The sequence below is a fragment of the Syngnathoides biaculeatus genome, chromosome 15 (genome assembly GCF_019802595.1).
Source record: "Syngnathoides biaculeatus isolate LvHL_M chromosome 15, ASM1980259v1, whole genome shotgun sequence".
NCBI classification, from domain to species: Eukaryota; Metazoa; Chordata; class Actinopteri; order Syngnathiformes; family Syngnathidae; genus Syngnathoides; species Syngnathoides biaculeatus.
The window spans coordinates 914219-932496 of record NC_084654.1 but is presented as its reverse complement, the minus strand read 5'-3'; the positions used below and the strand labels follow the sequence as shown (position 1 = coordinate 932496).

Genomic DNA, 18278 nt, shown 5'->3' with positions numbered 1-18278 from the left:
TGTCTGGTTTGGTGCTGCCACAAAAAAAGGACAAACTCCAACTGTAACGGACAATTAAAACTGCTGAATGGTTTGTCGGCACCACTCTAATCTTCAGGACTTTCACGCCACTCGAACTTAGACAAGAGCGGGCAGGATCCTATCAAACCCCCCTAATCCTGGCCACCAGCTCTTCCAGCTCCTTCTATCGGGTAGGAGCTACAGATCAATGCAAATCAAAGCTATTAGGCATTTCAACAGTTCCTTCGCTCTTGCAATTAAGTTATTAAATTGTTGAACAGCTAACCTACAATACCAATGCAACACGCTGCCAGTTTTCTGCCTTGAGTCGTTGTTGTCATACCCTTGTGGGCCAATCTGCATTAATATTATATACACACGAGTAGTCACTTTAAACTGCATACACTGCTTGAACCTTGCCACCCTCTGCACAATTGTTATTGGGCTGGACTAACTAACTGCTCTAAATGCCAGAAGACTGCATCCTTGCAGAACTTTACACAACTGTCAGTTCTTATAAGAAAAAAAAAAAAAATCCCTGTCAATTGAGTGTCTATTGTTCTTCGTACTAACATGTATGTTGTACTCAGGCAGGACCAACTACCGGAGTAAAATTCCACACGTGTTGTTTTATACTTGGCCAATAAAGATGATTCTGATTCTGATATTGACAGTGTTCTTATCTCTTCAGTGAAATCCGAGAGAGTAAGTTCGACTGGGTAAAATGGAAAAGGGCTGGGTTGGTGAAAATTTGTAAAATATGAATTCTCATTTTGGCTTTGAGGTTAACTCCTTAGGATGTACAGCGGTTGGCAGTGAACCTTTCTTCTTGATCCGCTGTCCATCAGAGTGCTGTCTTGTCTTTTGTTCCTCATTACTTTGTCTTTCAATTTTGGATGGTGTTGTTGGGTTACACACACAGCACAATATGTTGGAAGTGATTCATTTCATCGCTTGTTTCTTTAGACAAATACTATCATCCTTGTAAAGGTGCTTCCATTCCTCAAAAATGGAGTTCACGGATTGAGCAGTAAACACGATAGGCATTTGTTTAACATCAATCATCTGCTGGAATGTTCTTATCCTTGTTGGCAGAGGTCCACTCAAAAACATCAGACATCACACTTTGTTGAGCAAATTAAAAAAAACTCCCGTTTCATTACCTCTTATTCCTGCTTCGGAAAATCTAATTTTCCTGTATGTATTATGAGCCATCTTCATGATTTTTGATATTTCATGGATTAATTCGAGACTCCAAAGTGCCCATAGGTGTGATTGTGAGTGTGGCTGTTGTCTGTCTCTGTGACCGGTGGACTTGAGCGTTGTGTAGTTTTAAAAACCACGTCGAGACACAGAATTTTTGTTATCATTTCTTTGGTAATATCCAGTAACACCCTGCTTAAGAGTTCAAGAAATTTGTTTTCAGTGATGCCATTTCAACTCATATTTAAGTTGTCCCAAACAATGGCCTGCGGCAAAATGTTGTCCTAAAGACAAAAAAAGTAAAAAATCCTGAAAAACAAAATCCAATCAAATGGGTAAAACCTAATGAAATACTTCCGGTTTGGTGAGCATTAGAACCGATAGATTGTAATAACACCCAACCCAACCCAACACATTTCAACTCTCATATGCCTTTCAAATAAATAACTGCATCTATTTTGTTGGAGCCCTGGAAATTTTTCCAATTCGGGCAGAATCCTAACTTGGAGATAACCAAATCAAAACTTTGTTTCAGCACATTACAACAAGGAATTAATTATTAATTACAATTCATATGAAATCTGTAAAACTGTTGCAAGTACTGTATATGACATAAGCGCTGCAAATTTCTTAATTTCTTTTAACTAAAAAATATTAATAAAAAATAAGTTACAATATAGCACTCATTTAACATACAATGTTCTATAATTTTTAGCACAAATGTTTTGTGTTGTGTTTAGAAAATGTCCACAAGCACCAGACATGGTCCAAGAAGACATTTTTAATTAGTTGGGAAATTTATTATTTAATGCAGGATGTATTCTGTGTAAAAATTTCTATGACTGCAGACCTAAATCAGGTGCGTGTTCAACAGTAGACAGACCAATAGATAAGGTTGAAGAAAATGTACGATCCAGGGAAAATCATACGGGAGTATTTGTCAATGGCATGAGTGTTTTGGATGATGTTTAGGGTACGTAGGCTCTTCTTCTTCTTTGTTGTGGTAGACTCACTGCTCACTGACAGATGAACCACCATATGTTCATTTTTTTCTGAAACGTCATGCATTCCTTCCTGCTCCTCCTCGGGCACCATGGGCTCTACAGTGTAGCCGGCAAGACTGTTGGTGTCAGCCTCGCTGTAGGTCTCATCTAACATTGCCATGGTTCTTGTTTGGGAAATGCCACATGTGCAGGGTAGTGACTATTAGGAAAGAAATGTGAAAAAATTAACGAGAAATATGACAATACATGAAGTTAATAATAATACAAAAGCAAACTTAAACATTTTGTAAAACAAAGCAAACAAAATGTATTTGTATAGCCAATTTCATACAGAAGCTGCTTTACATAACTAAAAGCATTGAAAAACAAACAAAAAAAAGAAATAAAAGTACAATTAAAACAGCTTCCAGTGCAAGAAATATAATATAATAAAAATATATGAAAAGTGGAAATAATCTAAAATGCATGAAAATACTCATTTTTAACCTGGTTTTAAAAACATTCACACTTGGAGCTGATGTCTCCTTTGTTGGCAACTTATTTGTGTGCAGCATAAAGGCTAAATGCAAACAATAGTTCAACAAATGCCACAATTCCATTTTTTTGCATCTTGGAGGTCTATAAATTATGAAAAAAATAACCTTTAATTCACCTTTTAAAAACAAGAAATGTTCAAAAAAGCTGAAATAAGTACCAGAACTTTAAAATCTATTCTAAAGATGACTGGAAGCCAGTGTAAAGACTTTTGAATTGGATTTATATGCTCTAACTTCTTTGTTCTGGCCAGAACCAGAGTTGAAGAATTCTGAACGAACTGCAGCTGTTGAATGCTCTTTTTGGGGAGTCCAGCCAGAAGACCATTACTATTGTCAAATCTACGAAAGACAAAAGCATGAATGAGCATCTCGTGGTCTGCTTGACACATGAAAGCCTCTGGATATGTTCTGTAGATGGTATAAGGCAGTTTTAGTAATTGATTTGATATGATGATTTGATATGTTGAAAATTGGGTCAGAATCTATTGGAACACCAAGGTTTGGACTCAGTCTTTGGTTTTGAAAAATAGTGAGTCCAGTTATTCACTAATCCTCTTTTATTGCCATAAACAATTATCTCAGTTTTCTTGTGGTTTATCCATACATTTTCTGAACCACTTATCTTCACGAGGGTCATGGGTGTGCTGGAGCATATCCCAGCTATAATAGTTGGCTACCCCCAGAACTGATAGCCACCCAATTGCAGGGAACATAAGTGTGACAGAGTTAAAAGTATATTTTTCATTATTTTTACAATCACACAAAATTTGTAAATAGTTGCATGACATATTAACCCTGAGTGGAAAGTTGCAATTAAACCCTTGTACACCACGTACATTTAGAGGGGACACACCCTCCCGCGACCATCTTCATCCGTCCCCTTTTCACCGATGTAGGTTGTCGTAAGCTTCATCGTGGTTGACAAGTATTCGCACTTTGTAGTATTTTTTTTAGTATTGTATGTATTCTATGTACAGTGAAGAAAATAAGTATTTGAACACCCTGCTATAATGCAAGTTCTCCCACTTAGAAATTTTGGAGGGGTCTGAAATGTTCATTGTAGGTGCATGTCCACTGTGAGAGAGATAATCTAAAAAGAAACATCCAGAAATCACAATGTATGATTTTTTTGTGTGATACAGCTGCAAATAAGTATTTCAACACCTGAGAAAACCAGTCTTAATATTTGGTACAGTAGCCTTTGTTTGCAATTACAGAGGTCAAACATTTCCTGTAGTTGTTCATGAGGTTTTGCACATACTGCAGGAGGGATTTTGGCCAACTCACCACATAGATCTTCTCTAGATCAGACAGGTTTCTGGGTTGTTGCTGAAAAACACAGAGTTTCAGCTCCCTCCAAAGATTTTCTATTGGGTTTAGGTCTGGAGACTGGCTGGGCCACGCCAGAACCTTGCTATGCTTCATAAGGAGCCACCCTTTGGTTTTCCTGGGTGTGTGCTTCGGGTCATTGTCATGTTGAAAGTCCCAGCCTCCAAGTGAAAATCTCACAATACATGGCCGCTGTCATCCTCTCCTTAATACAGTGCAGTTGTCTTGTCCCGTATGCAGAGAAACACCCCCAAAGCATGATGCTACCACCCCCATGCTTCACAGTAAGGATGGTGTTCTTGAGATGGAACTCATCATTCGTCTTCCTCCAAACATGGTTTGTGAAAGTTTGACCAAAAAGTTCCATTTTGGTCTCATTTGACCACAAAACCGTTTCCCATGACTCCTCTGTATCATCCAAATGGTCATTGGCAAACTTAAGACGGGCCTTAACATGTGCTGGTTTAAGCCGAGGAACCTTCGTGCCATGCATGATTTCAAACCATGACCGCTTGGTGTATTACCAACAGTCACCTTGGAAATGGTGGTCCTAGCTCTTTTCAGGTCATTGACCAAGTCCTGTCATGTAGTCCTGAGCTGATTCCTCACCTTTCTAAGGATCATTGACACCCCACGAGGTGAGATCTTGCATGGGGCTCCACTCCGATTGAGATTGACGGGCATGTTTAGCTTCTTCCATTTTCTAAAGATTGCGCTAACAGTTGACCCTTTTTCAGTAAGCTGCTTGGCAATTTCTCCATAGCCCTTTCCAGCCGTGTGAGAGTTGTACAATTTTGTCTCTGGTGTCTTTGGACAGCTCTTTAGTCTTGGCCATGTTCCAAGTTTGAGTCTTACTGATTGTATGGGGTGGACAGGTATCTTTATGCAGCTAACAACCTCACACAGGTGCCTCTGATTCAGAAATATACATGGAGTGGAGGTGGACTTTTAGAGGTGGATTAACAGGTCTTTGAAGGTCAGAATTCTGGCTGATAAACAGGTGTTCAAATACCTATTTGCAGGTATATCACACAAATAAATCGTTACAAAAATCATACATTATGATTTCTTAATTTTTCTTTTTAGATTATCTGTCACAATGGACATGCACCTCCGATGAAAATTTCAGACCCCTCCATCATTTGTAAGTCGGAGAACTTGCATTATAGCAGGGTGTTCTAATACTTATTTTCTTCACTGTACCAAGGATAATGCATTTGTTTCACTTGTCTACGTCCTAGCTTGATGATACAGATACTACAAAGTGTTTGTTTCACCTTGTTCACGGCAGGTATGTTCGTTAATATGTCGGGTATCTCCCATTTTCGCCGATATACATTGTGGTCCTAGCTACAGATACTAAAAAGTGTTTGTTTCGCCTTGTTCACGGCAGCTGTGTCAAATAAAGTGCCTAAGAGAAAAATCCTGTGTCTCGACGTGGTTTTTAAAACTACACAACGCTCAAGTCCACCAGTCACAGAGACAGACAACAGCCACACTCACAATCACACCTATGGGCACTTTGGAGTCTCGAATTAATGCATGGTTTTGGGATGTGGGAGGGAACCATAGTGCCCGGAGAAAACCCATGCAGGCACGAACATGCAAACTGCACACAGACGGGGCCGGGATTTGAACCAAGGTATTCAGAACTGTAAGGCCAATGCTCTTTACTCCAGTTGCGCCCCTGTGGCGCCTTCTTGTGTTGAAGAAAACAAAAACACTTCAACTGATCTATTGTCATCTGGAGACACTGCTAAACATAACTTTATAATCTTCCTAGCTATGATAGTGAAAATTTAAGTTTGACCCAAAGGTGTCACCTCGACTGATGAAATTAATCCGTTAAGAAGTCGTTTCATAAAATTTTTTGGGGTAATTTTTCTTAAATAGAAGCAGATTTTACATTTAATTAGCCTAATCGATTCCAGTCCCCACGACCCTCCACCCCACAAAAAATAAGCATTAAAAGTACATAATGCAAAGAATAAATAAAATTATGTTCATTTGCCTTTTGGGTTGGTCGACTATGCGAAGAGAAGTTTGAGTGATAAGCAAAAGGCACCATGGGGCAGGGAGGAGTAGGCAAACATTTCACAGCTGAGAGAAAACATACGTATGAATGTGCGCACGCACACCACTTATTTCCACTAAAGTTTCTTGGGGCCCCAGGTGAAGAACAATGAATAAACTTGCAAATAACAAAAATCACAAAAAGATTGAACTTTTCCAATGTGTGCTTGTGTGATTCGGTGACAGTCAAGTGTCCAAGGGAAACGCAAAGCATCATGGGTAAAGACTGATCTCCCTCCTAGCCAAAGGAATGCCAGGACGATGCTGTGGTGAAAGCCAATGTGAATACAGCTCTTTCGTGGCACAAAAATCCAGATACAGGATGTGCATCATGGTTCAAGATTGACATCCCTCCGAGCAAATGGGATGCCAGGAAGCTACTACGACAATAGCCAATGGGCAAAAACTAAGATACAGGATGTTTATGTCGTGTAGAATAAAAGTCAAACTCATTGCAATTATCAGCTGTTACGAGGTCTGGAGCTATCTGATTCGGGGGCAGGGAGCTGGTTGAACTTGTCAATTCCAGCAAACAGAGTGCAAGTATTGTGTAAGTTCTTACTGATGATTTCACAAAAGGGTTGCTGTGTAGCTCTGACTAAATCTTGGTTAAAATTACAAAGGCTTTTGTCTGTAGAGGTCATAGTCAATTAAGGGTTGTTTTTCCACCACTGACATTCTGCTTTCTGACACTTTGATGAGAAGCTCTTGACCATTATTGTGGTCCTCCATGGTGTTCTAGGTTGCCTGAAGATTGTTTTAGTTTTAAGAGGAGTGACTACGTTTGTGATATTTGAGATTTTCGTGGTGAAATTGTCCAAATGTTCATCAACTGTCTCAGCATTCACAGTTCGTGGCATACCTACAGTCTCCATAAACTTAGTGGCAATACCTTTTTCTGAATAGAAATAGAGCCGTGAACTTTTGGAAAAATCAGTAATTAAAAGAAATACACAAAAATAGTCAGAAATAGGCATATCCTTCATGTTAATTGATATAATTTTCAACATCCTTTAAATTACCAAGTCAAAGATGTGACGTTGATTGTGAGTATGAATCTTAATGTGGTGAGAGAGGTCAATGTCTCTAGTATGGCAGGGTTCTTTGGAAGAGAAAGCCATTTGTCAAAGATATCTTTAAAAGGTCTCGTTTAAAGTTTGCCACAAGCCACCTGGGAGAGACACCAAACATGGAAGAAGTTGCTGTGGTCAGATGAAACCAAAATTAAACTTTTCTGCCACAATACAAAACAATATGTTTGGCGTAAAAGCAACACAGCTCATCACCCTGAACACACCATCCCCACTGTAAAAAAAATGGTAGTGGCAGCCTCATGGTTTTTGCCAGCTTTTCTTCAGGAGGGACAATGGTGATTCTTAACCTCATTAAAGACCGCTCAGTACAGGCGCTGCCTCAAGTCACTCGATGTTTAGAGGGGTAGCCACTCCAGACGACAGCTTTCGTTGACTCGGGTTCAGATGCCAATATCTTAAACTCACTCCTCATGAGGAGCATTGGTCTGAGGACTTTCGAGGTTCAGCACTACCACAACTTGTATGCGGCTGATGGCAGTTTTCTTGGCAAGATAACCCACCGTACTGACTCTCACGTGGAAGACTCACAACCTGCGCGCATTAATTTTCATGTCTTCGATTCAATAAATCATAACATAATTTGGGGGGATCCATAGTTGAGAGTGCACAACCCCTTTATCGAACAGGCAAATTAAGCCATGGGGAACTCTAACCTGTTTCCCATTACAGAGTACTAGGAACATAGATTCCGTTCAGGAAAATCCACACACTTCAGCAGAAGATCCGGATTCATCCTTAGTTCGCTCTTGCTACCATGACCTGAATGAATTATTTTCGAAGTCCTAGTTCAAATCGCTTCCACCGCACAGAGCAGTGACTTCGCAATTGACTTACTGCCCAGTTCCTCACCGCCTCATCGGTGGCTTTTTCCTCTTTCAGACCCAGAACATCAAGCCATAAAACAATAAGTGGAGTCGTTGGCTGCCAGACCTATTCGGCCCTCATCGTCACTGCCAGGACCATGGTTATTTTTCGTGAAAAAGAAGGATAAGTCCCTGTGACTCTGCATAGACTATCAAGGGCTTAATTACATCAATACATCCATCCATTTCATGAGCTGCTTTTTCTCACAAGTATCGCAGCAGGGCTGGGGCCAATCCTAGCTATCATCGGCCAGCAGGAAGGGTACACCCTGAAGTAGTTGTGACCCAATTGCAGGGTGCATAGAGACAAATAACAGTCGTACTCACAATCACACCTCGGGGCAATTTAGAGCCAAGTAATACATGTTTTTGGGATATGGAGGAAACTGGAATGTCTGGAGAAAACCCACGCAAGCATGGGGTAAACATGCAAATTCCACACTAGAATTTCAACCCTATTCCTAAGAACTGTTACGCTAATACTCAACAGCAGTGCCACCGTGCCGCTGGACTGAACATGACGAGAAAAAAACAGGTATCCCATTGACTTCCACAGACTTTAACCTCCTGAAGGAGAGGAACGTTTTTTCCAGGCTGGATTTGAGGAATACGGATCACCCCGTCAGAATATGAGAGGACGATGAGTGGAAGACTACATTCAACACACCCACCAGCCATTATAGGTATTTGGTAATGCTTTTTGATCTCACGAAGACTCCCGAAGTGTTTCAGAGCTTTGTCAATGATGTATTACGCGAAATGCTCAGCATTAATGTCTTTATGCCCCTTGATGAGATTTGAGCACGTTAAAGCGGTGTTGCAGTGGTTGCTTTTACATGACCTGTACGTCAAGGCTGAAATGTGCGAGTTTCACCAGTCCTCCGTTTCATTTGTGGGCTTTGTGTTGGTGGAGCCAGAGATCCGTATAGATCCAAGCAAAGTCAAGGCTGTTTCACACTGGTCCACTCCTACAACTCATAAGGGAGTCCAGAGTTTGCTAGCGTTTGCCAACTTCTACTTAAAACTTTCCGACTGCTGCTTGGCCATTACATAAATTAACCTCACCACACAGTTCCTTTGATTGGGACCAGGCATGTCCGGCAGGCTTCCGGAAACTCAAGGCTAGTTTTACATCTGGTCCTATTCTCACGTTGCTGGATCTTGACTGTCAGTTTGTCGTAAAGGTAGATGCGTCGGATTCTGGGGTAAGGGCAGTCCTCTCTCACAGAGGAATCCCAAGGACGGATGATAACACCTCTCCGTGTTTTTATCCTAAAATCACACTCCCGTGGAATAAAATTACAGCATTCACGACCGGAAGCAGTTAGCAGTCAAAGCGGTGGAGAGGAGACTGGCTAGGGGGTGTTTGAGGACTGTTCCTTGTGTTAACCTACCATTCGAACTTAGAATACCTCAGGTCAGCCAAAAGGCTAAATGCCAGACAACCTAGATGGTCACTGTTCTTCACTCGGTTCAATTTTGTAATTTCCCATCAGCCGGGTACCAAGAACGGGAAACCTGATGTACTATCACGGATTCATGATCGTGAAAAGATGGGAGTCCAATCCCGGGTCTATAGTGCCTGAAGTTTTTTTTTGTATCAATGTTCACAGGGAAATTGAGACCTAGGTAAAGGACTCCCTGAAGGACACTCAAAGCCCCTAAAGGTGTCTGGATGACAATCTGTATGTCATTCCTCTGCTGAGGGGTAGGGTAGTTGAATGGGCCCATACCAACTGAATGGTTTCCCACCTGGGGATGGCCAATAAGCAGTCGGTGATAGGGCAACGTTTTTGGTGGCAAAATGTCAAGAAGGACTTCAGAGAGTATGTCAACGCATGTTATATATGCTCAGCAAATAAACCTTCCCAACAACATCCCTCAGTGGAGTTATGGTTAGGGTTACCTCTTTCCATTCCTCGATAGATGTGGTGCCAGATATCATAAGACTTTGTGACCAGGTTTCCGGCTTTGCAGCGCCACACCACTGTTATCACGGTGGTTGACTGTTTTTCAAAATGTCACGCTTCGTTGCACTCAAGTGTTGTCCCCTAAACACACGTCGGAACTTATGATGCCAAGGGTTTTTTAGGTTACACGGATTCCCCAGTGACATAGGATTCGACAGGGGGCCCCAGTTCACATTGCTATTCTGGAAAAAAGGGGCCACTGTAAACTTATGCTCATGTCTTGGAGTCAACAACTGGCTTGGGTAGAGTAATCTCACAATTCCCTTCCTGTGTCGTCTATTGGTTTGTCGCCTTTGGTGCATGGTTATCAACCCTCTCTTTTCCCTGTTGCACTCCACGACTCAGCAGTTTTGTCTGCATTGGCCTTAGTGAGGCACTGCAAGAGAACCTGGACACGAGTCCGACGAATACTGTTGCCCCAAAGAATGCTCCTATGAGGCTGCAGCAAACCATAAGAGGATATGAGCACCCCCACCACCCTCCAGTTTGTTGACGGGGGTCCGGTCTACTCAGTCCAGTGGCTGCTGTCTTCATGCTGTCGGGGGAGGGGTGGTTGCATTATTTGTTTGATTGGGAGGGAACGTCTCAATTACTGGTCAAGGGCTCCTTCTCATTTTGTTGTTGGCCCTCGGCTCATCAGGGACTTCCGTGCCACACATTCTGAGACCCCAGGGTCATCCATGGCCAGTCATTGGGTGGTGGGGTACTGTCATGAGCGTGTCCTTCCCTGACCTTGACCTGAGTTTATCGTGTGCGCCGACCTGGAATGAATAAATATCCTGATCAAACGGTAGCTGGTCTCAAACCCAATTCACTCAATGATTTACTGGCAATCATGCCTGGATCTACTTGACATCTTTTTTAAAGTTGGTTATGATTGGCTTTAACTAAACAGAGGTAATGTTTTAGGTTTCATCATTGTTCAAAGTTATTCATGCACTCAACTCTTACAGTATGTCCATTCTCTGCGCTGTTTAATATAAATTCAGAAAATGATGAGGACCAAATAATAGTGCCAGGTTATCAGTCAACCAGACCAAAAGGTTATATGTACCCCTGAATAAAGTGCTTGTCAAAAAAAAATAAAAATACCTACAAAAAATAAATAAAAATACCTGCTGTAAAATGCAATGGTACCTCTACTTAGGAACAATCATAATATACTGCTGAATCAGTTGGAAATAGGTAGTCAATGTTAAAACAACGGTAGAACTAAATGGAACTGTCATTAAATGGTTCAGATTCTACCTGGAGGAAAGGAATTACTTTATTACTTTGTTTTTCATTTGTGTTTATTGTAAGTTTATCCATATTTCTTCACCGTTAGGCCCAAGAAGCTGGTGGAATAAAAGACAGAAATTCAGGTTACGAAACACCTCCTACGCTACGTAAACATCCTGTATCTTAGTTTTTGTGGGGCGATAGAGCTGCTCTCCCATTGGCTATCGCTGTAGTATCTTCCTGGCATCCCTTTGGCTAGGAGGGACGTCAACCGAATCATGTTAGCACACATTGGAAAAGTACAATCTTTTTGTGATTTGTATTTTTTGCAAGTGTATTCATCGTTCTTCACCATGGGCCCCAAGAACATTTTGTGGATATAGGTGGTGCCCATGCGTACATTTGTACGTATGCTTTCTTTCAGCTATCCAATGTTTTCCTCCTCGTCCGTCCTCCACAATGCCTTTTTACTTGTTACTCACTCTTCACTTCACATAGTCGGCTAACGTCAGAGGTAAATGATCACTTTTTTTACATTTACATTATGTAATTTGAGTGCTTAGTTTTTGTGAGGTGCTTGGAACTGATTAGGCTATTTACATGTAAAAAGTGCTTCTATTTACAAAATATTCACGTAACAAAGCAACTTCCGGAACAAATTAATTTCACAAGTAGAGGTACCGCTATACTGTGGAAAAACCCAATTCTTGCTCCAAAAAGGTCTGTTTTAATTGCTGGTCTTGTTTTCTCTGATGTTGCCGAGAGAGAGACGATGATTTCTCCATATAATAGAGGATAGGGGAAAGATAGACTTTACATGTAAAAAAAAAAAAACACAAAAAACAAACTTACCTGGGATTGTGCCCGTTCTCTCATTTTACGTTCCCGACGGTCCTGGACAGTGGACAGGTAGTTGACCGCAGCATACTCCAACACAGATAAGAAGACAAAAACAAAGCTGACCCAGAGGTAAATGTCCACTGCCTTGATATAAGAGACCCGAGGCATCGATGCATTCACACCAGTGATGATGGTGGACATGGTTAGCACTGTGGTGATACCTAGACACAAGATTCAAAAGATTATTTTTTCAAATGTCATACCCAATGAGATACACAGTGTGCTCTCTTACTTAGTAGTAAGTTTCATAACACGCTTATTTACAACAGATAATCTAATATTATCCAACTGTCCTTTAATAAATGTCAGGTTTGTCAAATTTCAATCAGCATGGACTTTTGGTAAGAACATTATGCTAGGCTGTTGTGGTATTACTGAAAATCCAGTGGCATTTCTAGGATCTGAGTTAAGGGATAGTGAACTCCTGGCCCATCACAATAAAAGTCACAGTTTTGAACATTTTCACAAAATTTAATTCCTACATCTATTAAAGAAATTCACTTTTTAAGAAAATCTGAGACCAAACCATCAAATCTGATTTATTTATAATGTTAAACCACAGTATAAGACAAATAGTTTGGATTTGTAAAACAAAAATATCGGAACCCAAATGATTCCGAGGTGAAGGCAACTCATTTTTATACAGTAATTGCCCTTCAGAGACAAATTCATAAAATCTTTAAAATCTTTAAAATTTCAAGGCAAATTGTTGGATCAAACCAGCTGCTCTCAATGCGAAATCATGAAACACAAAGGACAGACTGGTTGCCCTAAGTTCTGCTGGTGTCCACACCACTTATGCCAAAATACTTACGTAAATGTGGATATATTTTTTATATTTACTGCCAGGTTTTACTGAATTGTAAGTTATAGACAAAATAGCATTTTCTTCTTCGTTCTCTGAGGTGGGGTCTTCTATCGCTGCGGTTGAGGTCACCAAGTTGGTTAAAAAACTCCTCGATGGCAGGACCCCGTGGGTGGATGAGATTTAGCCGGAGTTCCTAAAGGCTCCAGATGTTGTGGGGCTGTCCTGGTTGACACACCTCTGGAGCATAGAGGTGTTCATGGGAGTTCATCCAACTACTCCACACGTGTTTTATGGACTTGAAAAAGGCACTCGACTGTGTCCCTCGGGGTCCGATGGGGGGTTCTTAGTGAGTATATGGAACCGAATCCCCTGATATTGGCTATTCGCTCCCTGTACAGCCAGTATCAGAGTTTGGTCTACATTGCCGGCAGTAATCAGACTCCTTTCAAGTTGCAGTTAGATTCTGCTGAGGTTGTCTTTTTGTCACCTATTTTGTTTGTAACTTTTATGAACAGAATCTTTAGGCGCAGCCGAGGCATAGAGGAAATCCAATTTGGTGTCCTCAACATTGCATTGCTGCTCTTTGCAGATGATGTGGTTTTGTTGGCTTCATCAAGCCGTGATCTCCAATCCTCACTGGGGTGGTTCACAGCCAAGTGCAAAGCGGCTGGGATGAGAATCAGCATCTCCAAATCTGAGAACATGGTCCTCAGTTGGAAAAGGGTGGCGTGCCATCTCTGGGATGGGGATGAGATCCTGCCCCAATTAGAAGAGTTCAAGTATCTTTGCGTCTTGTTCATGAGTGAAGGAAGAATGGAGCGGGAGACCGACAGACAGATCGTTGCAGTGCCTGCACTGATGCAGACTTTGTAATGGTCTGCTGTGGTAAAGAGGGAGCTATGTCGAAAGGCGAAGACCAAAAGAACGAGATCCTGGACACAATCGGTTGTAACAAGTTTTCTCCACAGACTGTCCATTCTCTCCCTTAGAAAGAGGGTGAGAAGCTTAGTCATCTGGGAGGGGCTCAGTGTCGAGCAATTGCTCCTCCGCATTGAGAGGTGCCAGATGAGATGACGAGGGCATATGATTTGAATGCCTCCTGGACACCTCTCTGGGGAGGTGTTCCATGAATGTCCCACCTGAAAGAGACCCCGGGGACGACCCAGGACATGCTGGAGAGACTATGTCTCTTGGTTGGCCTGGGAAGGCCACAGGATCCCTCCGGAAGAGCTGGATAAAGTGGCTGGGCAAAATGAAGTCCAAGAATCCCTGCTAAAAGCTATTGCACCTGGAACCCGACCCAGGAATGTGGGAGAAGAATAATGGATTGCTAGCATTTTTTTCTTCAACTGAAGAAAGGGACTTTTCCAATATTCTTGATAAATTACTGAAAACAGCTCCTCGTGCGATACCATAGTGTTCACCATGCAGCTTTGGGCTGGTCTGATTACGGCGTACTTTACTTAATACCAACAACAACATACAGCCACAAACTTAAATGTGCAAAGCCTGTGGTGAAAACACCAAAGTGGACAAATAAAGCCTAAAATGGAACTTTATAACTGCTTAGACTGCACAGATTGGAGTATTTTTGTAACATCAACTACAGACACTATTACATTCTACCTCAGCTTCGGTGACGCCGTGTCTTCCAACTAAGAAATTTCATATGTTCAATACCAAAAAGCCGTGACTCATGGCCAAACTTTACTAACTCCTTCAGGTTATAGAGGAGATCTTTGTAGTGGAGACCCTACACAGTCTGTCCACCAAAAAAAAAAAAAAAACATTGCAAAGAGAAATTATATAGAGAAACTGGGAAACCAGTTTGCCGCTCATGACCCTGCATCAGTTTGTCGAGGAATACAATCGTTAACTAGCTACAAGTCATTACAGGGTTCCTTCGCTACTTCGCACTTCACATTTTGCGGGCTCAGTGCTCTGCAGGTTCTTCATTCATAATAAAATAAAACGTGATAAATACAGCCAGATCGGTATATTTCAGAAAGATATGTTGATATGAGGTGCGTGATTGGTTCCCAGGATGACATCGACCAATGAGAGCATGAGTGGCTTTTTCCTGTGAGCTGTTGGGTTGCGCATCATTAAAACCTCACCCAGCAACTTCCCTTGTACCACTCTTTCCCTTGTTTTGGCTGTTGTCTCGTCCACGCTTTTGACCGTCTCGCATTTGTACCGTTTTATTGTTGTGTTTGTCAGAAAATGAATGGGTGTTAGTACTTCATATAAAAAAAAAAGATACATTAAAATAATAGATATATGATGCTTCAGTTACTATTACTGTGAGAAGTGGATGGTGATGAATGAAGAGAGGGTGGGATGGTGAAGAATGAAGGGAGGCTCCGCTTAGCTATTGCTGAGGAAGCAATTGCAGGTAGCCCTTGTGAGCAGTAAATTCCTCCTCGGAGTCCTTGCCTTTCTACTCTTTCAAAGTTAAGAAAATATGCCTTGGCTTTTCCATTACTAAACATTAGCCTGTTATTCAGCCTACGTTGATTCTGATCTGCAATCCATAACGTAAGTAATCTTTCCGTTTCGGCAACGATTGAAAAACATTGCTTGTTTTTTTTTTCCAAAAAAGTTGGTTCGTGATCACGTTATCCCTCATGGGGTGAAACCCTTCATGCGCGCTAAAATATGGGCTTTGTCCTTAATAATACTGTAATTGCCACGGTCGACTGACTGAAGCCCAAGTCTTGACTTACTTTACTTGTGTTACTCCTTTCTATTCTTTTTTTTACTATGTTAAGCTTTGTTTCCATGCCCATTGCTTTTCTTTTGGCTGGACCAGCAATGCTTAAAAAAAAAAAAAAAAACGGTTTCTTCTTTTAGGCCATAATATGTAAAAAGGTGGGACGAAAAAGGCAAATATAGCCCCAGCACACAAACACAGGTAAGCAATATGCGTGAGCTAAGCATAAACACGATGGTGCTGGGGCCATAATGGCGGACAAGACACGGGCGTTGTAAAGTCGAAACGTTTCAGGTCAAGATATTAGTCGAATATTAATCCTATTAGGTCTACTTTCAACTTTAACATGTTTTATCCTTTTGTGGATTCTAGTTCTCCCACTTAGGCTGTTCCTCATGTGATGTTTCTACCGGCTCCATGTGAATAAAGCTGGACAAAGATAACTGTATTGTTTTTTTTTCCTCTTTCGGTCTCTCACTTTAATGCAGCCCTATGGGGGCACAAACCAGTGCAATCTGTAGGCCGGTCCCAAGCCCGGATAAATGCAGAGGGTTGCGTCAGGAAGGGCATCCGGCGTAAAAACTGTGCCAAACAAATATGAGCGTTCATCTAAAGAATCCCATACCGGATCGGTCGTGGCCCGGGTTAACAACGCCCGCCCCCGGCACTGCTAACCTGCAGGGCGTCGGTGGAAATTCAGCTACTGTGGGTCGAAGACAAAGAAGAGGAGGAAACCGGATCCAGCGTCAGAAGAAAAAGAGGAATGCACAGAGCCTACAACTGAGTGTAGGGACTTTGAATGTTGGGACTATGACAGGAAAAGCTCAGGAGTTGGTTGACATGATGATTAGGAGAAAGGTTGATATTCTGTGCATCCAAGAGAGCAGGTGGAAAGGTAGGTGTGCAGACGATGTAATCTGAAGGAGGTTACTGACTGTAAAGTAGTGGTAGGGGAGAGTGTAGCTCGACAGCATAGGATGGTAGTATGTAGGATGATTCTGGTGGTGGGTAGGAAGATTAAGAAGACAAAGGTAGAGCAGAGAACCATGTGGTGGAAGCTGAGAAAGGAAGAATGTTGTGCGGCCTTCCGGAAAGAGGTGAGACAGGCTCTCGATGGACAACCGAAGCTCCCGGAAGACTGGACGACGACAGCCAAGGTGATCAGAGAGACAGGCATGAGAGTACTTGGTGTGTCATCTGGTAGGAAAGGGGAGAAGGAGACTTGGTGGTGGAACCCCATAATACAGGGAGTCATACAAGGAAAGAGATTAGCGAAGAAGAAGTGGGATACTGAGAGGACTGATGAGAGGCGAAAGAAGTACATCGAGATGCGACGTAGGGCAAAGGTAGAGGTGGCAAAGGCTAAACAAGAGGCATATGAAGACATGTACACCAGGTTGGACACGAAAGAAGGAGAAAAGGATCTCTACAGGTTGGCCAGACAGAGGTTAAGGATAGAGATGGAAATGTGTTGACTGGTGCCGGTAGTGTGCTAAATAGATGGAAAGAATACTTTGAGAAGTTGATGAATGAAGAAAATGAGAGAGAAGGAAGAGTTGAAGAGGCAAGAGTGAAGGACCAGGAAGTGGAAATGATTACTAAGGGGGAAGTCAGAAAGGCACTACAAAGGATGAAAAATGGAAAGGCAGTTGGTCCTGATGACATACCGGTAGAGGTATGGAAGCAATTTGGAGAGATAGCTGTGGAGTTTTTGACCAACTTATTCAACAGAATACTAGCGGGCGAAAAGATGCCTGAAGAATGGAGGAAAAATGTTCTAGTTCCCATTTTTAAGAACAAAGGGGATGTTCAGAGCTGTGGGAACTATAGAGGAATAAAGTTGATGAGCCACACAATGAAGTTATGGGAAAGAGTAGTGGAGGCTAGACTCAGGACAGAAGTAAGTATCTGCGAGCAACAGTATGGTTTCATGCCTAGAAAGAGTACCACAGATGCATTATTTGCCTTGAGGATGCTCGTGGAAAAGTACAGAGAAGGTCAGAAGGAGCTACATTGTGTCTTTGTGGATCTAGAGAAAGCCTATGACAGAGTACCAAGAGAGGAACTGTGGTACTGCATGCGTAAGTCTGGTGTGGCAGAGAAGTATGTTAAAATAGTACAGGACATGTATGATGGCAGCAGAACAATGGTGAGGTGTGCCTTATGTGTGACAGAGGAATTTAAGGTGGAGGTGGGACTGCATCAGGGATCAGCTCTGAGCCGCTTCCTGTTTGCAGTGGTAATGGATAGGCTGACAGATGAGGTTAGACTGGAATCCCCTTGGACCATGATGTTCGCAGATGATATTGTCATATGCAGTGAAAGCAGGGAGCATGCAGAGGAACAATTAGAAAGATGGAGACATGCACTGGAAAGGAGAGGAATGAAGATTAGCCGAAGTAAAACAGAATATATGTGCGTGAATGAGAAAAGTGGAGGGGGAAGAGTGAGGCTACAGGGAGAAGAGATAGCGAGGGTGGACGACTTCAAATACTTGGGGTCAACAATACAGAGCAATGGAGAGTGTGGTCAGGAAGTGAAGAAACGGGTCCAAGCAGGTTGGA

At 42.0% G+C, this 18278-nt stretch overlaps 1 protein-coding gene across 1 annotated transcript in view; it reads right to left on the bottom strand.

The window, feature by feature from the left end:
- Positions 1-545: 545 nt before the first annotated feature.
- The window catches only part of gabrr2a (gamma-aminobutyric acid type A receptor subunit rho2a), an 83447-nt gene continuing 65714 nt past the window's right edge, over positions 546-18278 (bottom strand). The window contains exons 8-9 of the mRNA XM_061843710.1: positions 12146-12354; positions 546-2406 (exon numbers count right to left, since the gene is read on the bottom strand). Coding sequence (XP_061699694.1) covers positions 2071-2406; positions 12146-12354 — 545 coding nt within the window. The 3' untranslated portion in view covers positions 546-2070. The remainder of the gene's footprint in view (positions 2407-12145; positions 12355-18278) is intronic.